Source organism: Moschus berezovskii, chromosome 13 (assembly GCF_049115385.1).
Source record: "Moschus berezovskii isolate FMDL1 chromosome 13, NW_MosBer_1.0, whole genome shotgun sequence".
NCBI classification, from domain to species: domain Eukaryota; kingdom Metazoa; phylum Chordata; class Mammalia; order Artiodactyla; family Moschidae; genus Moschus; species Moschus berezovskii.
In genome coordinates, this window is record NC_142472.1 from 3735634 (window position 1) to 3760289 (window position 24656).

Sequence of the window (24656 nt, forward strand, 5' to 3'; positions counted from 1 at the left end):
GCCGCCCAGGCCGGCCCGCGGGCCCCGCCGGGCTCCCCCCGCCACCCCGGACCCCCGGCGCCCTCGCCGCCCCCTCCGCCCGGCCGAGCCCGGGGCCAATGCGCCAGGAGGGAGCGAGCGCGGCGCGGGAGGAGGAGATGACGCACGAGCCGGCGCTCCCCCCCAAAAAGTGCTTCTCCAGGACGAAGATGGCGGCAACTTAGCCGGGGACTGAAGATGACTGTGGCTCTCGGGAGGCCCAGCGCAGGCGATTCGGCCCCGAGGTCCGGGGGAGGCGGCGTCAGCAGTCGGGGCCCGGCGCCCGCGGGCGGACCTGCGGCAGCGGCGGCGGCCGGAGCGCGGGCTGGGGGGTGGGGGGGCGGGAGCGCCCTGCCGGCGGCCGCCCAGGCTCCGGACTCGAGCAGAGCGAGCGCCAAGTAGCCGCCGGAGCAGCCGAGGAGGGAGCCGGCGAGGCCGGAGCACGGGCGGGGGGCGGGGAGGAGGCGCCGGCGAGGCGCTCCGGCCGCAGTCTGTGGGCAGCGGAGACGCGGCGTGCCCCTGGCCGGGGACAGCGGGCCGTCCTCCGCGGGGCCATGGGGACCCGCGCCCTGCCCGTGCCCGGCTGACAGGCGCCGCCACCCCCGCCGCCACCTCCTGCACCCGGCCCGCCGCCGGCCGCAGCCCCGCCGCCGCCTCCGAGCGACCCTCTGCCCCCCGCCTCCCTGCCTGCATTGTGGTTTCCCACTCGACAGAGGATGGGGTCGGCTGCTGCTTAGGTCGGAAGCGAGTCCTGCCTCCCTCCGAAGCCTGGTAATATTGATGTAGGCAAAGAGCGAGAGGAGCGAGGGAGAGCGAGGAGAGGGAGGAGGGGAGAAGGCAAGCGAACCCCTAAGTCAATGCATATTGTGGTGACACCGGCACCGGCGCCCTCGCGGTGGAGTCGGCCAGGGCTGTGCGCTCCCAAAATATGACCAGGGGTGCTTGGATGTGTCGGCAGTATGACGACGGATTAAAAATCTGGTTGGCAGCACCCCGGGAGAACGAGAAGCCGTTCATCGATTCGGAGAGGGCTCAGAAATGGCGACTGTCTCTGGCCTCTCTCTTGTTTTTCACAGTCCTGCTCTCTGATCACTTGTGGTTCTGCGCCGAGGCCAAGCTGACCCGCGCCCGGGACAAGGAGCAGCAGCAGCAGCAGCAGAGGCAGCAGCGGCAGCGGCAGGAGCAGCGGCAGCGGCAGCGGCAGCACGAGCCGTCCTGGCCCGCGCTCCTGGCGAGCATGGGGGAGTCCTCGCCCGCCGCCCAGGCTCAGCGACTCCTCTCCGCCTCCCCGTCCCCCACCCTGCCCCCCTCCCCCGGAGGCGGCGGCGGCGGCGGCAAGGGCGGCCGAGGCTCCGAGAGCCGGGGCAGGGCTCTTCCAGGAAACTCTGCCAGACCCGCGTGGCGCCTGGAGACTTGTTACCCGCAGGGCGCCTCCTCGGGCCAGTGCTTCACGGTGGAGAGCGCGGACGCCGTGTGCGCCAGGAACTGGAGTCGGGGGGCGGCGGCCGGGGGCGAGCAGCGGCAGCAGACCCGGGGCCCGCCGCAGCCAGCTCCGCTCTGGAACTTGTCGGATTTTTACCTTTCGTTTTGTAATTCCTACACACTTTGGGAGCTGTTTTCGGGGTTGTCCAGTCCCAACACTTTGAACTGCAGTCTGGATGTGGTGCTCAAGGAGGGCGGTGAGATGACCACTTGCAGACAGTGCGTCGAGGCTTACCAAGATTACGACCACCACGCTCAGGAGAAATACGAAGAGTTTGAAAGCGTGCTGCATAAGTACTTACAATCGGAGGAGTACTCGGTGAAATCGTGTCCTGAGGACTGTAAGGTAGGAACCCGTGGATTTTTTTTTTCCCTTCCTCGCGGTGTTATCTCTGTGTATGTTGGGTGGAGGTGTCTTCTAGAGTTTTAAAGTCGCTTTTTGACTCTCGTTTTGTTACTTCGACCATTGTTTTTGTGGTTGTAAGCGCCTGACCTGCTGCTTGACTTGGGGCTCTCTTGTGAATTGCTGGTGGATCGGTGCCTTCTGAGAATCCTTGGAAGATCAGGAGGACTCTGGTCTTCTGAGATGATAAAGCCAGTGCTTTAACTGTCTCTTAAAGCTACGGAGTTGGTTCAGATTCTGCCACCTTTTAAATTTTTTTTAATGTAACTTGAGTGAAGCTTGTGAGGAAGACTGATGGGACTGCATACTGGTAACCACAGCTGAAGTCAGAACAGGCTAAGACAGGCTTGTGTGGTCTGGCTTATGGACCTTACACATCAAGTCTTTGATAGTGACATAATTAAGCTGGTTGGCCGAAGGGACAAGAGAAAGTGTTTGTGATTGTTTATGTGGGAAGAACTAAAAGCGTTTTACGTGTTTTCCAGGAGGGGTACTGGTTGTTTCGAAAGTTTGGGGGCCTACCTAAGCGTATTTACTCACATGAATTTCTTGTTTTCTCTTAGAAATGTATATAGTTGTTGATCAGAAGCTCAGTATGAGTAGAAAATTTTGATTACGTATCTGGTGATAACTGATTAGTCTTAGATTATTTATTAGTCATCTTATGTAATTAGCTTGAATTTTCAGGATGCTCTCAGGAAGTACTAATTGACAAATGCTTAACACCATGACTAAAAAGTACTGAACTCAATAATAACATATCTTTAGTCCCTTCCTGTTGAATATAATAATGGTTATAAACTTTGCTGATTCACAAAGGAATAGTGTATGCAAGTTTCTTAAGAAATGACAAATGTGACCATGGGCGCCTGTCCTAGTAGAAGTGTTGCTGTCCATGGTTCTGAAATGAGATTTGCTCAAGAGCTCTGTTGAAGATGAAGATGCTGCAGTGACCTTTTAGTAGGGGAAGAAATGATGACAGAATCTCAATAAACCTTGATGTTTTTGTCCCAAAGGTAATTTCTTAAACAATGCAATAAAATGGTATTGCTTTTCAAAAGAAATGCGCCATATTGTCTCTCTACCTTTCTCTTCATCACACCCCGAACCTCCCCCAGGGAACACAGCAACTGAGCCTCCTTTGCCTCACTTGCTGGGAAAGTGTGGTCAAGGGCAGTATGGATCAAAGGGTTCTTGTGATGGTTTCACAGGAGAACTGGCCTAAGGGATACCTACTTAAACTGAACACAGTTCAAGGGTTGTATTCTAGCTTGGATTGATTAGTTGTGCTTTTGACAACTAAGCTAAACTAAAACTAAGCTTGCTTTGCCAATGTTCTTTAAGACCAGAAACTTATCTTCTGTGCAAATAATGATATTGCATTTGCAGCATTATTTTAGAATGCTGCTTCATTAGATAAATGGATCTTAAAAGATCTTTATATATTCTTCTTAACCATATGCCTGGGAATTAATCTTAATGGTAAAGTTACTAATGAATGACTAGTATATTTATTACTTACTTATTTATTTTGACAAGATAATGTTTCCTCAGAATTGCAAGGAAAAGGTTCTGTCTACTAATTTTACTACAAGTAAAAAACTTGCAAAGGTTTAAGTATATTTATGTTTAAAGTGATCCCTTGTAATAATTTGAATTGTCTTGCTTCCTTGAATATGTAAACTCTCATAGAAATTTCTAGTTACTTCAATTTGCATAGGCTCAGTATTTACAAGATAGTCTGTCTACATTGGAGACTACAGAATATTCTTAAATAAGCCTGTCAAATTTATTTTATTTGAATATTCACATAATAAATATCTATACATATATGTATATATAAATAAATATAGAGTTACCTCTTGACCTGAAGTAATTATCAACTTTATACTTATATCATCATAGCTATAAGGTATGGTGTAGGTTAAATGAGTATGTAATGTTATGACTACTTCTGGATTATGTTTTCATATAAAGTAGTCGTTGTGAACTATATACACAAAAGCACATTAAAAAAATCTTAACTCCTTTTAGAACATTTCTTCATACTGAAAAGTAAACACAGACATTTGAGTTTTTCATCTCCACAACACAGGATTTATTACTTGTGATGCCTTGAGCTACATTTTGGTTGTTTAGTTGTCAGTTGGAAACACTTGACATTTATTCCAGGATAACTGTTTTCACACTGTTTCAAATTTTAGGTGCTGGGGTGAGGTGTGTTCAGTGTGTGTTCTTGGTTGATAACTAACAAATCTATTGATTAGCTCCTTAGCTTAACATATAGCTTCTTTATGATTCTGCAAAACTGGAATCACATCCACATACAAAGTATATTACCTGACTTAAAATGCTATTGGTGGTCTTTGAAGAATGTATCTGAGTTTTTTTCTGAACACGTTTACTTATTTCAAACATACTTGTAATTATGAAATGATGTCTATCTTTAGGGGCAATGTTCAAGATAAATAGTCCCTGCAAAATTTTCTACATTTTAAGGTTAATGACAAAATCTTAGGCTACATTAAAAGTAAATGCATTATATTTCCAGAATTGGTAATATATTCATGAAAAAAATCTAATTTAATAGTTTAATATATTTATGCATTTATATATAGGATATATACTATAATGTTAATTAGACAAATAATTTGAATTCATATTTTAGAAGAAATATATTAACTTTATAATACTCATATATAATTATATGATTAATATAGTGACTTCTAAACTTTAAAAGTTAGTATATGTTATTGCCTTCTAGTTTTATAATTGCTCCGATTAAAAAAAATGCCACATCTCATATATGTATGCAATTAAAATGGATTAAACTTAATTTTTATTGAACTTGATTTAAGGGACTTTTGGGCCATTATACTGAAAAAAAAAACACCTTAATATTGAGTTAATCAAATCGTATTGCTTTGAACCCATAGTCATTGGAGATCAAATGCAGCTTGCATTTACTTTAGTAAAGGTTTATTTGCAATATATAATAGAAATCATTTACGCCCAAGAATATTTTTTAATATTCTTAGAGATAGCTGGTTTAATTTTTTAAATAAACATACACTTTTATCTGGGAATTAATTTATGGTAAAGAACAATAACTTCTGCATATATCATTTAGACTGTGGTATTCAAGTAGCAAAAATTATGACAGTAATTCTCTGAATTTTGAAGTTTTATTCTAAATAATGTTTTTGATATACAGCAAGAATCTGACAAATCTGTGAAAGTCTTCAAGATGGATGGCAAGATTAAAAAGTACACTCTTCCAAGCATAAACAATTACACATGTACATTATTAACATGCCTTAATTTTTGCTTAGTTGTTTTTATTATGAAGATTTTTTTTAAAATATGCCATTCTTTAGCTTCTAGGCATTCTTGAAGTCACATATTATAAAATTAAAATATTTAGGGGAATATAAATGTCCATGTTATAGGTAAGCTTTGTTACTAATAGTTTTATTGCTCAAGACAGACGGTCAGGAAAAGTGAGTTTGAGATTAAAGTCTAACATAAATCAATGCATCACTGTATTTTAATTCTCTTAGAATAGATTATAATCCTTGTAACTGTCAAGAATGTATGCATTCTTATACTTTTATTTCATAATTTTATGCTTAAGTAAATTATATTGTGAATTTTATTTAACAGACAATGATCAGAAGAATACTCTGCTAATGTTCCTCGTATGTAACAATTGTGATACTCAGAGCTTTGTGCATCATTTGCAGAAACCACTCAAAAACATTAAGCAGTTTGAGAATGTAAAATTTGATTACATAATATGCAGTTTAAACAAAAAGTCATTTTAAAATTCTTAATTATTTTAATGTCATACACTGTAGATATTTTAAAATAATTTTTAAGGAGATAAAATATCTAATAATTTTTCCCATTTAAATATTATATATAAAATATTTTTCTGTAATCAGTTTAGTGCTATTGTATATATTATGACAGTATCTGGAGTGTGGAATACATCTGCAACTAGACCTCTTTTACGTTCTACCACTGTCTTATTTTCAAATAATATTTTTATAATCAAATTGCTTCTCTGCAATATCACACAGTCTAACCTTCAGATGGTCACTTTAACCATTAATAAGGCCATTTATAAGATCAAAGCCACTATCATAACTTTTTATGACCAAATTTTTATTTTTAATATTTTTCCCCATATAAAAATGGGGTGTTTTATAAAGCAAGGAATGATTTTGGTTGCTTTATAAACCAAGGAATGATTTTTAAAAAAATTCTGACTTGTAACTGGGTCAGATTAGTAGCTATATAGGGCATAACCACAAAATTTTAATAATTGCTGTTATACATTGGTTTTAATCACTTTAATTAGATGAGATTGGTGTCTGCATATGCAAGGTGAATTAAAGTATGAAGCAAAAAAAATCAAATAATGTTCTCAGTCTCATGCTCTCCCACAAATAAATCAGAATGCATTAAGATATATTTTGATACTAGATTGAATGTACAAAAACAAGTCTATAGATAGCTGTTTGAAACACAGCACTATTTTGGTTTGCATTATTGACCTATTGCTTTAACTTCAATTCCCCATTTCCTTTTCAGTCTTAATCTTCTATGTCGACCTCGTGTTGACGAGGCACCAAACATGTCATTGTTCACTTTATGTTAACTTACATTGAAAAGATGTTTCTTCAGTATCAGTTAACATTTACTCTAGATCAGTGGTCCTTGGCATTACAGTAGAATATCCTGGGAATCTCTGAAAACATGCCCAGCCCTAAGAGATTCTGATTTCATCAGCTTGGCTTGCATCATGAGCTTGGGGTCTTCCAGTTTCCCTGATGCTGTGCAGCCTAGGGTGAGAGCCACTGTTCTAGTTGAGTGACAAGCAAAGTGGAAAGACCTTTTAGGTCCTGCGCCTCTGTAATACATAATAACCTCATTGGTTCAACAGATGAGAAAGGAACTTACATTGTTTCTAAGTGGTAAAGGCAACAGGACATGGTCAGGGGGTAGGGGGAGCGAATACCCTGTGGCTGGGCCGAGGAAGTCAGATGAAACACAAACCAGCTGTGTGCCAGGTTTGGGGAACGTGCCAAGGAAAGAACATGGAGAGGAGAAGGGTGCAGAGAAGACTGGAGCTTTGAACATTCAAGGATGGGCCTGTTGGCTGTGGATTTTCTGTCTTTTAGCCAGAATTGAGTCATTATTCTAATGTTCATTAATGGGCTGAACACATGAGAGCAGAAATTAGATGGTTGTCTCTCTGTGAGGCGATCAACTATTTGATTAGAGGAGCCTCAGCCTCCTTACTTTGTCTCTAATTTTAGCTTGTATAAATGGCTACAATTTAGACTTTTTCAAAAGTATGCATTGGTTTTAAGAGAAAACATTTCGGCTTTTCATAGTATTTCATGTGGTTTGGTTTATTCTTTCTTCACCTATTTACTTTATTAAACCTAGGGAATTGCTAACTCTTTTTTATTGTTCTTTCTCCATTATGATGACGAGCTGTCTTTCCTCTTTCCCTTATTTCTATCATACTGGAATAACCAGTTGACATTCACACAGCGCTGTGAAGGTACAAGTTGCTAAGGAGACCCAGAATGCTACCACACTTAATTTAGGAATTCATTTTAGAGGGATCTTATCATTGTTCTATTTTGAAGGGATTGTAATATCATCACATTTTATTTTTTTTATTTTTTAAAAAGTTTAGAAATGCTGTGAAACACTAATTTTAAGTTTTACCTTAAATTAATAAGCAATAAAACATTACAATCCAAATAATGAAATTTCAGTAATAAAATGTTTTAATTTACTTTGATTCTTTAAAACAAAACATGAATTCACACCTACCTTTCTTTGGTAATAAATACTTAATTATTTATACTATGTATTGTGTAGAATGCATGAAAATATTTCCTTCTTGGGTGCTTAAAGTGTTAAAATGTTAGTAGCTAATTTTCCCTCTCTGCTTCTACACAGAGTCATATATTAAAAGAAAAAGTTATAGATGCTATTATGGATGGTAAAAAAAAAAATCCTGCAAAAAATGCACATTTACTAGTGTTTAAATTCAGTTATTGATCATAGCAGAAGTAGTAGTATATTCACATGTACGTGGAATGGGTGGATGCAATAATTACTTTAGAAAGACATAGGAATTTATATGTCAGGTGCACGGCCCCTCTTGAGAAGGAAATAGGGCTCTGCTCAAAACTGTGAGTCCTCACCCCTCAGTTTCCTCTTCTTCCTGTCAGTGTGCCCTCTTGCTTTCATCTGGCTGAATCCTCTCCTGGCATCTGGAGGCTTCACTCACAGGGCCTGTGTCCCATGGGAAACCCAGAGTACAGAAATCTTACTTCTCTGCATCTCCACTGCCATCAGAAATAATCCGTCTCTTTCCTACTGAACTCTCACTGACTTAGTTTATTTGGAAAAAAAAATTGAACTAAAATTTAAATGTATCATCATGACAATGTATTGGTTTTCTCAGATAATGATTGGAGTCACTCAGAAGTTTAAGTGCCAGGATGAGCTTCAGTAGTAGCTAACAAGTTTTAGAGTTGATTAGAAGTCAGGAACTAGTCTAATTCATTTAATCATGTCATCTTTATAAGTTCTACCACGTATTTTACAATGAGTAAAGTGAGGACATAAAGTTAACTCTTCCAAGGTCAAACAGCTGGTAGTGTTAAAGATCAAGCTCACTCCTCACCTTATCGTGTTTTCTTTTCTCCCTCCATTATGATCATTACAGTCATACTGAATCAGTTCAGTTCAGTCCCTCAGTCGTGTCCGACTCTTTGTGACCCCATGGACCGCAGCATGCCAGGCCTCCCTGTTCAACACCAATTCCCGGAGCCCACCCAAACCCATGTCCATCGAGTTGATGATGCCATCCAACCATCTCATCCTCTCTCATCCCCTTCTCCTCCTGTCCTCAATCTTTCCCAGCATCAGGGTCTTTTAAATGAGTCAGCTCTTCGCATCAGGTGGCCAAAGTATTGGAGTTTCAGCTTCAACATCAGACCTTCCAATGAACACCACAGTTCATACTGAATAGTGAAGAGATAAGTGTATAAATCCACAAATACTTTTTAATTTTTCATTTATCATTAAAAGTGTTTTATAGATAATATAGCAAGCTATGATGGCAGAAATTTTGGAGTCCTAGACAGCTGGAATGAACAGCCAAGATTTCCAGGTTCATCATTTCAAAGTCCTGTTGGGGGGGTTATGACTATGAATAAATGGTACGACTATCAGCAGAACACTTAGATTTCCATTTCGAGTGGAGCAGAGGAAGGGTACAGATACAGTTTTGAAGGGAGGGAAGCAGACTTTGGAAATCTGCGATAGTTCTTACACTGAATTCCTAAGTTCAGTAAGATATAGTCACTTTTTGTTTAACATTTTTAAACAGCCATCCAATTTTTACCACAGTGTTTTAAAAGATGTTGAGTTTATGAGTTGAGAATTGTGTACATATTGCCTGAAATCTGTAATAATTAGAAATCTTAATATTTATCTAAACTTTATTAGCCCTTTATATGCCCTGTTCCTGAATACAATCACACTGAGGGGTCAGGGCTTCAGTGTATGAATTTGGGGGGACATAATTCCACTCACACATTGAGTAAGCTATATGGCAAGAGCTGGAGGAAATACCTCTGGAGAGAGATTAGTGCTCAATTGTGAAGAACCGTGTATCCCATGCTAAGGGCTTGAATCTCATCCTCTATGTGATGTAATATCAGAGAGGAATTTTAATCAAGTGATTTACTTGAGATGGTTTGTTTTTCTCAAGACTTAGCCCTGGCAGCAATATGTTGATAGGTTGGAAGAGGGTGAAGTGATGTCAGAAACTAAATTTCAAATTATATTTCATTTCAGTTAGTCTAAATTTAAACAGCCCCAAGTGGCCAGTGGCTACCAGGATGGAGAGAAGGTTCTAAATGACTGTGGTGGCTATGGAAGGGGAGAAGAAAGCAAGATTCAGGAGACTTTTCTGAGTTCAAATTTGCCGGTTGCCATGTAGGGGAAGGATTTGATTCAGACTTTAGGAAAGGTGATACTCTGGATATGGATGCGTGTAATGAGATAGCAAATACAGGAGGAAGAACACATTGGGGTTGAGACCAGTGAAATGACGGGAGTCCATTCTTGGAGGCAGTGCCATCAGGAGATGTCCAGTGGACAGTGTATCATGTAAGGCGGGCCTTTGGTGTGGCATTTACTCTCTACGTGTGATGTGGTTTGATCTAGGAAGCGTGGGCAGAGAGTAGATGATTTAACAGAAACAGATTACATGGAGAGAATGTCAAAGATGAAACAGCAACGTTAAAGGGTCTGGGCAGAAAAGGGACGGGAAATAGAGACGGAGAAGAAACGGGGAAGGAGAGTGAAAATGGGAGGATGAAAACAAAGAGAGGATGGGGCAGGGCGGGAGGGGAGGGGCGGAGACAGACGGCGAGGAGCGTCCTTAGGATGCAAAGATCGGAACAATACAGGGAGGAGTTTCCAGAAGGATGTAGTCAGTCAGGAGTGTCTCATGTTTCAGAAAGAACATGCAGGATGGCGCCTAGAAATAGGTCACTGCATTTGACAATTAAGTCTTGTTGAACCTTACAAGACTAGCTTCAATAGAATGATGGAAGAGATGTCAAATTGTGATGCATTAAGGAATGAGCTGGAGTTGAGGAAATAAAAACTAGTTTGAACGATTCTTCATTAAGTTCGGTGGTGAAAAGAAAAAGGAAATGAAAAGGTTGGAATATGTGTGTTTAAAGGAATAAATATTTTATGGTGAAATAAGCATTAGAATATTTGTAGCTTTTGATCTGGGACCCAGATGGGAGTATGATATTGAAAGTATCACTTTTAGAAAAATTAGTGAAGGCCCCAGATCCCAAAGAAAAGATAACAAGCTCTAATTTATTGCTTATGCTCGGGAAGGAGGAAGGTTTTATCTTTGTACATTGTGCTGTGCAGCTAAGATCCTTTGTTTTGTTGTTTATATTTTAAAGAGGAACAATGCTTTAATTTCGGAATTTCAGATAATAAGTACAATTGTTATCTTGAAAATGCTTAAGTAAAGTAGAATATTCATTTTCAAATAATAGAAAATAATTATTAGCTGTAAATATGAGATCGTAAATAATTATATGTGTCACTGTGAATTATTTTCTTTAGGATGTTCTGTCTTGGGGTTCAGTGACATATTATAGAGTCCATAGAATTAAATATGGCTATCTCTTTATCTGTTTTCTTCAAAAATATTAGTATGTTTGATAGAAAGTTCTAAAAATAGAAATTAATTTTAAACCTAATAGAGAAGTATAGTAAAATAGTTACAAGAAGTATTGAGGATCGACTGGGTTCAACTCCCAGTTTCATCTCTTATTAATTATATAACATCATGCAAATTACTTGAAATAAGGATTCTAGCACCTCTTTCATGAGATAGTTATGGGAAGAAATCAAGAGACTCCCATGCATGTTGAAGTATCTAACCTGGGGCTTGATGATGCCCCATAAGTAGAAGCAGTTCATTAAAACCCATGGGGAAAAAGCCCTGGGGAAATCAGTAAAATTGCTTCACTTGAGAGCTCATGCAAATTTTCCAGTAAGCAACAGTCAATTACAAGAGTTTTATAAACAGACTTTGTATTTTATCATGATAAACCTGATTTTACTACGTCTACATCCCTTCCGCTTCTCTGGAAAGGTGACTAAAGGTGAGTCTTTAGAATGAAACAGAAAACCAAAATTCAGCTAAAAACCAAAATTCAGGGTGAAAATGTTGCATTCCTAAAGCTTGACTTTTCCCCTTGTTATTTCAGATGAAAGATTAACATGTGCTGGGTTTTAGACTCAGTGGATCCTCTCAGATTACTACAAAGGGGCTTGAACCCTTTCGTGTACAAACGTTTTGGAGAGGGCACATGGAGAAACCGTTGTAATGACCCTCCATCTCCTGGGAACCTTGGGGTGAGAACAGTCTTGGAAGAAATTCTTTGTTGTGTAGTTCGTCAGGCACTGCAGTATCTCCTGTGCCTCCAAGCTCTACCCTCCAAGCTACTTGTCTTTGTGTTCCGGTTTGGCTGTTCCTGTTATTTTCCGCTCTGCCCCTCCATTTACACACTCTGCCATGCTTAGTGTTTTTATTAATTGGGGAGGGAGGGGAAGTAGAGTTAAAGGTTGCCTCAGCATTTGAACTAGAGCCGGTGGACGAGGCCAACATGGTGGATGCCGAGATACGCCAGATTGAACAGGGTAGACTAGAAGACTGTGAGCCGTGCTCCATGAATGGGTACATGGCTGCCTTAAGAAAGAAAAGGCACAGCAAGCTTCTTTAATTTGGTAAAAATTGCCATGTGGAAGCAGGGTCTTGCTTCAACAATAGGTTAATTAAGGCTTAGAGAAGGTAGGAAGGGTGCCAAAGTTCTCACAGACAAGAGTGGCATAGACAGAACTCAAACCAGTAGTATCTGGCTCTTAATCTCATGGCCTCTGACTTTATTATAATGTGTTCACTCTGCCACAAATCATTGCTCATCTAGTTTTTTTTTTTTAATATTTTAGGGGGAGAATGTGGGTGGCTGACAGCAGGAGTGGATAGAATATAAAGTTCTTTGGCACATAAAAGAAATTATAACTTCTTTCATCCAGTTTTCTGTTGCAGCAGCTGGGTGTAGGAGAAGAGCATAGGCCTAAAAGTCAGAAACACCTAGATTTACATGGCTGTTCCATCAGTTCCTACAAGATGTGGATACTTACATATCCACGTTGAGGAGAGAAGGAACAGGTGTATAATAAAAAATGTAGCTGTCGAGGGAGTTTCCTGGTGGCCTAGTAGTTAGGACTCTGGACGTTCACTGTAATGACCTGGATTCTATCCCTGGTTGGGGAACTGAGATCCTGCAAGCTGTGGGGACAAAAATATATATACATATATAGTTGATGGATAAAGGTCTCATGTGTTCATCCAGGCTACTCTGAGAAGACAGGATGGCATCACCCTGCAAAGCTCGGCCTACTGTCAGACACTGAGCTGATGGAAAACATCGACAAGTTTGTCCTTCTGATCCAGTCATCAGTTTCTGACCAGAGCTGTCCTGGTGCAGATCAAGTCCCTGATAGAGACTTTTGACTTGTTTTCTGTAGAGGCATTTAAAAAGGCACTGGTGATGCATTTAATCTTGGGAGTCACCGTGACCCTAGATAAGCAGTGAGAGTCTGTCTGAAGAGAAGCAAGTATTTTAAAAAAGGTGAATCTGAATCTTAAACCATTAAAAACAAACAACCAAACCAGAATTTCTCCTTCTCCTTAGTGAAAATGAGACAGGTCACTATGGGCCGTTAAGCACGGAGTTGTCGGCACCCGCGTTTTCTGAGGCAATGGCTTTGTGTCACAATCCAGGTGCCATCGCGGGGGGAAAAGACCACATGTGAGTGCAGATGACCTGCTGTCAGTGGAGCTGTGAGGCCCACATCTGACTGGCTTTGTAGAGGGCTGGTGAATTATGACAAGTTTCAGGTATGTTCAATCTGTCCCGTGGATTTTCTAAATATGTATTGGAAATTTAGAAGTCACTTGTGAAAGAAATGAGCCCTTTCCTTATCATTTCAGTTTAGACGTTTTAAACTAAAGGTTCATTTTCATTTAATATGTCTGAAAATTCCAGTGACATGGAATTCAAGTCTGAGTAAACAAAATCCTTGTCAGCATAGTTTGGCTTCTTTGATGAATATAGATTCTTTTCAGCTGGCATAGTTATCAACTGCTCAGTCATGGACTTGATTCTCTGTTTGATTAATTGACTATTTAAAATTATTACAATAAATGATTCATTCTTTAGGTCCATGTAGTTTTTGATCGTGTGACTTAATGGATAGAACAGGCCAACCGTATATATGCTGCTTCACCTACAAGAAGTCAAAGCAGTTATTTATCTAAATAATTTTTGACAAGAGCGAGCATATTAAAAGAGTGCCCAAACACTTTTTGTTTGTTTAGTCTTTGAGAAATAATTTCTTATTTCCAAATAACTTAAAAATCTGGAAAAAGTTTACAAGATCCTTGAATATTTGTGAGTCTCAAATCTGTAATTTTATGTTTCATACATTATTAAGTGCTTGAACTTTTCATAACAAAATCTAAAATGGTTCCCTGAGGGCAGTGGAGTTGACTTTTGATAATCCTTGATTATTTCATGAAGGTAGAGACTTTCAAAGGCCCTGATAAAGAAGTCAGTGCTAACATGGACAGAGAGGCTGGGCTGTGCCCCAGGTGTGCTGTCCACGTGGCAGCCTGGCAAACGTGCCCAACTCGGGGTTCACTGACCACTGGTGGTGGTTTAGTAGCTAAGGCGTGTCCGATTCTTGTGACCCCATGGACTGTAGCCCGCCATGCTCCTCTGTCCATGGGATTCTCCAGGAAAGAATACTGGAGTGGGTTGCCATTTCTTTTCTCCAGGGGATCTTCCCAACCCAGCGATGGGACCTGGGTCTCCCTCATTGCAGGCAAGTTCTTTACCAACTGAGCTACAAGTTAGATTCTATATTACAGTTTCTCCAGCATTGCACTCTAATTGCATGGATGTTTAAGTTTCTCAGAATACCCACTTTAAGCAGATAAATGCAAAAGCTCAGCAGTACAAATTTGCATTTCTTTACCACTTGTTTATATTAATAAAAATGAAAACAATATAGCTAAAGGCACTCAACAACTTACTTTTATTTTTCAAGTCAAGACTAGATTTTGTTGTAGATGAACTATAGAAGAGTTAACTCATGATAGATATTGTCTGGGCTTCCCTGATAGCTCAGCAGGTAAAGAATCCGCCCGCAATGCTGGAGACATGTAGATATTACTTAGGGAAAAACATTTTCCCTTCATCTAAATAGTTTATCTTAATGGCCTGACATTTGATATACACGTGACCAGTTGAAGGTACTGCAGAGACAAAGGCAGTACACGATGGTCAATGGAGGTCCCCACTCCCTACTTCCTGTGTGACTGGCTGAAGAGAGACGGAAGGCAACACACAATGTTCAGTGGAGGTCCCCACTTCCTGTGTGACTGATGATCAGAATTTATTTTTGTCTGTGTATTGTGGTCTCCATTCTGGGCTGTTTTGCATGACCCTGAGCCTATTCTTATTCTCCCGTTTTATTTTTATTTCTTCTTTTTCTACTGTGACAATATATGATGCAGTTAATGTAGTAAATTATTAAAGAGAATTTCCCAAGAGGCTGTTCAGCTCCTCTGATTTCTCCAGTTAATGGTGAAGGGCCATGCTCAGGGTTGCCAGTGCTTGCTTTGGATTTCAGCAGGTGGATCAGAGGGGCCAAAAGAGTGTCAGGCATGAAGAGAAAACACCCCTTTTCTCAGAGTGATCACAGTGGTTATTTTATTCTTCTTTACCATCCAGATGTAGTAAAGGATGCTGCATAAAGAACATTTTAATAACTTAATTTGTAATCATTGCCTCTGAGAATGCACTTTGCCATACAATTTTTGGTGCTCTATAGTAAAAAAACATAACATAAGGACAAATGAATATTTCCTTTTAAAACACATCTTTAGTGGTAACTGTTCTTAGATAATTTGAGCACTATTATTATATGGCAATAGTAATTTAGGCACTGAGATAAAAGATATCCCACAGTGCACCTAGTTAAAAAAAGAATAAATAATCCGATGCTTCATCATGTGTGACTCATACATGGACATGGAAAAAAATGTGAGAAATTTATATATAAACAGGGTACTTACTAACGTAAGAGAAGGAAGGAATATGAGGGACAATCCAGGAGAATATTTGATTTTCTAGGTACTTGTTAATGAGAACAAGATTAAAAGGCATGTAAATCTCTTAAGCTAAAAGCTGTTGTGTTCATAATCTGCTACTAAAAAAAGACAACTTGGTAAATATTTCTTTTCAAGTGGTCTCGCTTTCAACCTGTAAATGGAAATTAGATTTCACTTAGAGCTCTGAAATCAGGACAGTGCTGCAATTTCAACATGAAATCGTTTCTTCTAACTTGCTTATAAATTCATTCTTTCCCTCTTAAAAATGCACTCGGCCCTAAGTCAAATAATTACAAAATACTAATTTTATAAAATATGGTGTTTGATATCTTTGTTGCTGAACAAGAGAGCTTTTTATATGGCAAATATAAACACAGTATTTTATTTGTACATGCTTCTTTATGGGTAATTATGGGTTTCAAAAGTAATAAACAGCAGTGTAATTATTCCATAGCTTGCAGTGGGGATGTGTTTCCTTAATCTGGCCACTTAAAGAAAGAAATAACTATTCATCTCCAAACCTTTTCAGAAAAGCAATTTAATAAAATTCAGTGTTTTTTTTTTTTTCAAATTTAAAAGGCTTTAGAAAAATATATCATTGTTTAGTTCTGCTGATTAGTTTATGAATTTTAAGAGACTGGAAAGATATAACTTTACAATGGTTATTTCATCTGAGAAATCACCTAGCAGGTCAGATAGTTCCAAAACTTTAAGTAACCCACAGAGAAATGTTTTAAAATATCACTTTCCACTTAAGGAGAGCATTGTGACATCTGTGACTTACTTTGATGTAGTTCAGCAGAAAATATAAAAGTGTAATAATTATGGTAACGTTTGCCAAATCTATGTTATGGCTATATGGGTGTTTAGTTACTAGTCTTTCAAATTCTCTATGTTTAATTTTTTTCATAATTCAAAACTGTTTTAAAAAAGAATCAATAGTCTGTGGGGAGAAAAATGTTTGCGAATTATGCCAGTATTACTAATTCAGTCTGTGTAAGTTATATATTTATTATAATTTGGTAAACTGGCATTGCGGCTTAAAAAAATCACTTTCCAAGCATTTCTCTATCATTTCACAGTATGGAATGAGCTAGAGTGTTAGCAATATGACAAGGAAGAAGCTGAATCCCTAATGGATATTCAGGGACTTTTTGTATTACTCATATAGAAATAAATATAAGTATAGTGACTGCTTTGGTCCTCTGATGAAGAATGTTTGTTAATCAATCAGCAACCCAAGTATAGGGAAAAAATGATGAAACGCTATTTCTCTATCTTTGTCAATATTAATTTTGCTTTTTAAATTTTGATTTGGTTCGTGGGTAGGCAGCAAAGCCGTGCCCAAAGTTGGGGGACAGTTTTCTTCTCCATTATGATCGTGTGTGTGTGTGTGCTTTACATTTAGCACCTCGTGTTGGTGCTAGACCCAGTTTATTTAATTCTCTGAAGTAGGTCTGATAACTGTCCCCGTTTTGCAGAAAAGTAAGCAAAGGGCATAAGACTTTTACTTAAAACTCTTGACAATTATATTTGTTTTCTGTTACATTGCTATAGTATAGAACCAGTCCTGATTTTCAAAGATTATTGAAAAGAAAGAAAGTTGAAAATAACCGAAAACATTAGCTTGAAGACAATTTCTATCAGCATGTGGGTGGTTTACATGATAAATCCATAAAATTGACTTCATACATATGTACTTGCCCATTTGTTTCTCCTGTTAGATTTTGAGACGTCCCTTCAAGCTAGGAATTACGACTTATGCCTGTTTTTTGTGTAATCATTTTTAAAGAAGAAAAGAAAGAAAACCTGAGCTCGTGATGTTTATAAAACATTTAGGCAGAGTCTTTGATGCTTCTCCACCTGAGAGGGTGCCCTCCCTCTGAATCTGGGTATGCTTATTATGACTGCTTCATTCAAAAGACCAGTACAGAATTAGTGCTCCGTGACTTCCAAGATAGGTGATACAAGGTTATGCGGTTTCTTCCTTGTTCGCTGGGACATGTATTCTTGAAGCTTTGGGCTGTCAGTGAACCCAAGACCGCCGTCCAGTAAGGAAGCCCAAGTCACACAGAAAGACCACGGGTAGGCTTTCTCATGGACAGTCTCTATTGAGACCAGCCTTTGAGTTGTCCCAGGTCAGGTGCCACACGTGTGAGTGAAGCCTCCAGATGAGCCCTACGCCCAGCCATTTAAGTCACCACAAGCCCTTCAAATCTTCTCAAAGCACCAGACACTTCAGAGGACGGAAAAGTTGCCCTCTTTGTGATGTCTGATATCCTGAGGCAAAGAATCCTAGCTGTAATAAAGTAGTTGCTGTTTTATACTACATTTTAGTGGTTTGTTACACAACAGTAGATCATGGGACTGTGTTCGATAATAGTTTGTTGAATGACCGATTCTCCATTAAGTGAGACGAATGAACACTGAAATAAAAGAAACCTATGCAGATGCTGATTGCAGCCAGGAAATTAAAAGATGCTTGCTCCTTGGAAGGAAAGTTATGACCAACCTTGATAGTATATTAAAAAGCAGAGACATTACTTTGCCAACCAAGGTCCGTCTAGTCAAGGCAATGGTTTTTCCCGTGGTCATGTATGGATGTGAGAGTTGGACTGTGAAGAAAGCTGATCGCCGAAGAATCGATGCTTTTGAACTGTGGTGTTGGAGAAGACTCTTGAGAGTCCCTTATACTGCAAGGAGATCCAACCAGTCCTTCTAAAGGAGATCAATCCTGGATGTTCATTGGAGGGACTGATGCTAAAGCTGAAGCTGCAATACTTTGGCCACCTCATGCGACGAGTTGACTCACTGGAAAAGACTCTGATGCTGGGAAAGGTTGGGGGCGGGAGGAGAAGGGGAAGACCGAGAATGAGATGGCTGGATGGCATCACCGACTCTGTGGACATGAGTTTGAGTGAACTCCGGGAGTTGGTGATGGACAGGGAGGCCTGGCGTGCTGTGATTCATGGGGTCGCAGAGAGTCGGACACGACTGAGCGACTGAACTGAACTGAACTGAACTGATGTGGTCTCATATGTATTATTGAATTTTTTTTCCCCTCTCTGGTTAGCAGTGCTGGTAAGTTGAAGTTGTTCTTGTGACATATTCTCCTGGCAGTTATTTGATTCATTTAGTAACCAATATTCATGCATTGACTCTTGTGGCCAGGTCATCATCTGAGGAATTTTGACGTGTATGGTGTTAAGATACGATGCCTGCAAGCAGGTTGCGTGCAGCGCAACTGAAAAGATGCACTTTGAGGCTGCGCATGGATAGTGCCACGGAGAGACACGGCACAGTCGTCTCCAAAGAGCCTCTTCCTGCCTTCACGAGGTCACTCCAGTGTGTCTCACTGTGTGTCCATCTGTGGAAAGTCAAGCGGAAGCTAGTCTAGTCATCCACAGAATTAAAGTGTAAAATGTGTCTGCTGACATTTTTGCATTATCTGGAATATTCAGCTGAAATCCTCATGTTTTGATTTTTTTTAAGATTAACAAGTTATAGTGAACTATGTATTTATAGTGAACTGTCCGTGGGATCACAAAGAGTCGGACACGACTGAGCAACTGAAGTGAACTGAACTGATAGTGCGCTCGCCCACTTGAAATTGAATAATTTATTCTGCATTTATAACCTACATTGTTTTCAAGTGGTTGATTATTGTGATATTCTCTCTTAGCCACAGATTTTTACTCTTTCTTAAGAGGAAGTAGTTACATTTTCACTCATATATTAAAACCATCACTTCTTGTATCATGCACCTACTCGCCACATCGTTGGAATTTTCTAAACATCATTGGCACAAGTTTTCACATTCAATTTACCTGGAATATTTGGGGAAGAATTAAAAGCCAGAAATCAAGAAAGAGAACTAGGTCCGGTGTAATCAGGAGCAAGTGGCTGATCAGGAGCAAGGATCTGAATGTGGGTAGAGAAGGAAGAGGCAAACAGTCGTCATGAAGGAAAGCACCAGTCAGCGTTATAGTACTTTCGTTGTTCAGTTGCTAAGTCATGTCCGACTCTTTGTGACCCCGTGGGCTGCAGCACACCAGGCTTCCCTGTCCTTCACTATCTCCCTAAGTTTGCTCAAACTCATGTCCCTTGATGCCATCCAGCCGTCTCATCCTCTGTCACCCCCTACTCCTCCTGCCCTCAGTCTTTCCCAGCATCGGGGTCTTTTCCAGTGAGTTGGCTCTTTGTATCAAGTGGCCAAAGTATTGGACCTTCAACTTCACCATCAGCCCTTCCAATGAATATTCAGGGTTGATTTCCTTTAGGATGGACTGCTTTGATCTCCTTGCAGTCCAAGGGATTCCCAAGAATCTTCTCCATCACCACAATTCAAAAACATCAATTTTTTGGTGCTCAGCCTTCTTTATGGTCCAACTCTCACATGCGTCATTTACCAAACATTTTATTCAATGGGGTGCATACCAGTTTTCATGGATAGTTTCAAAACTGAAATGATATTGTATTTGACTTCCTTTTAAAGTTTAAAGTGAAGCAGCTTGTTTGTTTATTTTTGGTTTGCAAACAAACAAACAAAAAAAACCCCCAAAGTTGAGAATCTCCGTTGTATTAGTTATTGCACTGTAACAAATACCACAAACTTAAAGACTTAAAACAATGCATGTATATTATCTCTCAGTATCTGCAGGTCAGAGTCTGACGTGGTTTTGATATGTCCTCAGCAAGTCTGCAATCAGTGTGTGAGCCAGAGCTGGGGTCTCAACTGAGACTTTACTAGGGAAAGATCAGATTCCAAACTCGCGTTATGGTTGGTGGGATTCGTGCCTTGCAGACTGTGGACCTGGGGTACTTAGCGCTCATTGGCAGGGTGCTGCCTTTGGCTCTTTGCTAGGTGGCCCTCCCTCAGCTAGTCCGTAGCCTGGCGTCTTGCTTCTTGAAAGACAGCAAAGAGGACATTTTCTCAGCAAGACAGATGTTACAATCTTATGCAACGTCATCATGAAAATGACAGCTGTCACCTTTGCCCTCTTCTATTTGGAAACAAGTCCCAACACTGAAGGGGAGATGGCTGGGCTACCCAAGGATACGAAGAGCAGGACAACGGATGGTGGCACACTGGAGAATGTTTGAACATCGATTACTGTTAAAGTCCCTCAGGGATATTGGTCTCTAGATAAGCAGAGACAATGTAATTTATTTTTAAGTCCTCTCAGGCAAGATATATCTTTATTTGTGTTTTGTTACTAGGTCAATATTTGATACATGTGTAACTATTAATGTAGGAGATCATCAGCATTATTAAGTACAGATGCATTTTATTGCAGGGACATATGTAAAGAAGGGACTTCCCTGGTGGCTCAGATGGTAAAGAATCTGCCTGCAATGCAGGAGACCTGGGTTCGACCCCTGGGTTGGGAAGATTTCCTGGAGAAGGGAATGGCAACCCACTCCAGGACTCTTGTCTGGAGAATCCCACGAACAGAGGGGCCTGGGAGGCTGCAATCCATGGGGTTGCAAAGAGGTGGACACAACTGAGCTACTAATATATACATACACATATATAAGGAGAATATTATTAGGCTTGATTCTGCATGGACAAAGTGAAATTTTAATTAAAGAAATTGAAAGTGATCATTTTCAGTCCGTCTTTCGTCTTCCAAAATTGTTTCTGTGTGAAATTAAATTTTAAACTTTGCCTTGTAATATTTTTTAGAATTTAAGAGATTTGCTATACCCATGGAATGATATCACATAAATGCTTCAGAAGAATGCAATTTGTTTCCTAAAATGCATTTTTAGGGTAAATTAATGAATTTTAGAACCTGTAGTTTCTAAATGGTGACCTATAATTCCATAATAAGATTGATTTGTTTAGACCAATAGAGTAATCTCGTATGCCTATTTAGTCATCCATATAAATCTCATTTGTCTGGAATGCTGCCCATAATGCTAAATTCAGATTAAAGATTTCAGCAATGGGATTTGAAATAAACATGAAGGCTCTTTAGGCCAACTGCCTTTATGAATAGAGGCCTTAAAACTGTCTGTCTTCAACTATTCTGGCCCAACTAGAATACTTAGTTCTTTTTACCATTTCTGGAATGGCAGATATTCTTCTAGAGAAGCAACTTCTGTCTTTAGTCCTTGATGCTCATTAGGGCTCAAATTCTGCATACCTAACACTGCTGTACATTAGTGTGTACACGGGTGTGTTTAGCCGCTAAATCATGTCTGACTCTTTGCGACCCCATAGACTGCAGCCCACCAGACACCTTTGTGCATGGGATTGCCCAGGTTAGAATACTGGAGTGGGTTACCATTTCCTTTGCCAGGGGATCTTCCTGACCCAGGGATTGCAGGCAAATTCTTTACTACTGAGCTACCAGGGAAGCCCCACATTATATTTACTTGAGTAAAATGGTTTTCCAATGTCTTGCTTACTGTACTTTTTTTTTTTTTCGGGAGAGTAAAAATATCCTTGGCGTAGGACTGGGAGTATAAAATCAGACTTGGGAGGTAAGTAGGCAGTATCAATCAGGATAGAGCAGGTTATGCTGAGTTAATAAACATCCCCAAATGTCAGTGACTTACAATGATGACACCTCCTAGAGATTTCTTTCTTGCTAACAATATATGTCGTTGTGGATTGGCAGTGCCTCTGTTATACATTTTCAATCCAGACGTCAGTCTGACGGAACAGTCGCTGCTTAGAACATTGTCAGTCTTGTGGCAGAAGGAAACGAGACAGAGTACCATACTCTGGCTCATAAAAGTCCAGCTCAAAAGTGAGACAGACTGCTTACAGCTCCGTTTGATTGGCTGAAGCGTCACACGACCATTCCTGTGTTCAGCAGAGCAGAGAGGAAGCTAGAATGGCACGCAGCAGTACAGTCTACCAGAGCTAGTAAGGATGGGATGCAGGGAATCTGGGCTCAAAGAAGATCTGTTTTTATATTTTAAGTCTTTGCTGATGGCTGGTACTTTTATATCTATGTTTTTAGAAATTATATATTAAATTCAACTCTGCCATCAACTCTGCCATTACCTTCCAAGTGTAAAATGAGGCTTTTTTTTTTTTTTTTTTTAAGGAAAATATAAGAGTAACATGGAAACTTCCATTACCAAATGTAAAATAGATAGCCAACGGGAATTTGCTGTATGGCTCAGGAAACTCAAACAGGGGCTCTGTATCAACCTAGAGGGGTGGGATGGGGCGGGAGATGGGAGGGAGGTTCAAAAGGGAGGGGATTTGTGTATACCTGTGGCTGTCTTGTTGAGGTTTGACAGGAAGCAACAAAATTCTGTAAAGCAGTTATCCTTCAGTAAAATAATTAATTAAAAAAATAATTATCTAGTCAAAAAGAAAAGGAGAGCATTCCAAAGATTACCTTATTCGTGGCATTCTTTTGGATGGCATGATATATGGAGATAAAATGATATAACTGATAGATGAGACTTTTCCTTATGTAATTTTTTTTATTGTCTTTTTTTTATTTTACAATATTATATTGGTTGGTTTTGCCCTACATTGACATGTATCCGCCCCAGGTGTACATGAGTTCCCCTTCTTAAACCCCCCTTCCCCCTCCCTCCTCCCTTTATCCTCCCTCTGGGTCACCCCCGCACACCAGCCCCTAGCATCCTGTAACATGCATCGACCCTGAACCGGCGATTCATTTCACATATGATAATATACATGTTTCAATGCCATTCTCCCAAATCATCCCACCCTCACCCTCTCCCACAGAGTCCCAAAGACTGTTCTATATACCTGTGTCTCTTTTGCTGTCTCGTATACAGGGTTATCATTTGCATCTTTCTAAATTCCATATATATGCATTAGTATACTGTATTGATGTTCTTCTTTCTGGCTTACTTCACTCTGTATAATAGGCTCCAGTTTCATCCACCTCATTAGAACTGATTCAAATGCATTCTTTTTAATGGCTGAGTAATAGTCCATTGTGTATATGTACCAAAGCTTTCTTATCCATTCGTCTGCAGATGGACATCTAGGTTGCTTCCATGTCCTGGCTATTATAAACAGTGCTGCAATGAACATTGGAGTACATATGTCTCTTTCAATTCTGGTTTCCTCAGTGTGTATGCCCAGGAGTGCGATTGCTGGATCATATGGCAGTTCTATTTCCAGTTTTTTGAGGAATCTCCACACTGTTCTCCATAGTGGCTGTACTAGTTTGCATTCCCACCAACAGTGTAAGAGGGTTCCCTTCTCTCCACACCCTCTCCAGCATTTATTGCATGTAGACTTTTGGATAGCAGCCATTCTGACTGGTGTGAAATGGTATCTCGTGGTTTTGATTTGCATTTCTCTGATTATGAGGGATGTTGAGCATTTTTTCATGTGTTTTTTAGCCATCTTTATGTCTTCTTTGGAGAAATGTCTGTTTAGTTCTTTGGCCCATTTTTTGATTGGGTCATTTATTTTTCTGGAATTGAGCTACAGGAGCTGCTTGTATATTTTTGAGATTAATCCTTTATCAGTTGCTTCATTTGCTATTATTTTCTCCCATTCTGAAGGCTGTCTTTTCACCTTGCTTATAGTTTCCTTTGCTGTGCAGAAGCTTTTGATTTTAATTAGGTCCCATTTGTTTATTTTTGCTTTTATTTCCAATATTCTGGGAGGTGGGTCTTGGAGGATCCTGCTGTGATTTATGTAATTTTAAAATGTAAGTAATTTGAAAGCAAATTATAACTTTCTGGGGAGTGGGAGAAGAATGGGTTGATGTGTATAGTGATGTTTTGGAGTCCTCTCCCAAAAACACAGAGGTTAAAAGAATCCCAAAATTTAGAAGAGTGTTCTCAAATACGTTTCTCCATTTATATTACTATGGTTTTATGAATTTAAATTATCTGAATAGATTTGCTTAGTATTGAAGAATGCTTAGTATTGAAAATGGAAAACAAAGTTTGGAGATGTGCTCTAGTTTCTGGATTTATACT

At 40.1% G+C, this 24656-nt stretch overlaps 1 protein-coding gene across 2 annotated transcripts in view; it reads left to right on the forward strand.

Annotated features, from left to right (window-relative positions):
- Nucleotides 1-397: 397 nt before the first annotated feature.
- NALF1 (NALCN channel auxiliary factor 1) overlaps nt 398-24656 on the forward strand; it is a 615113-nt gene continuing 590854 nt past the window's right edge. Inside the window, exon 1 of one of the 2 annotated variants that reach the window (XM_055426664.2) lies at nt 398-1846. In XM_055426664.2, coding sequence (XP_055282639.1) covers nt 947-1846 — 900 coding nt within the window. In that variant the 5' untranslated portion in view covers nt 398-946. The remainder of the gene's footprint in view (nt 1847-24656) is intronic. The other variant, XM_055426665.2, reaches the window with a different exon arrangement.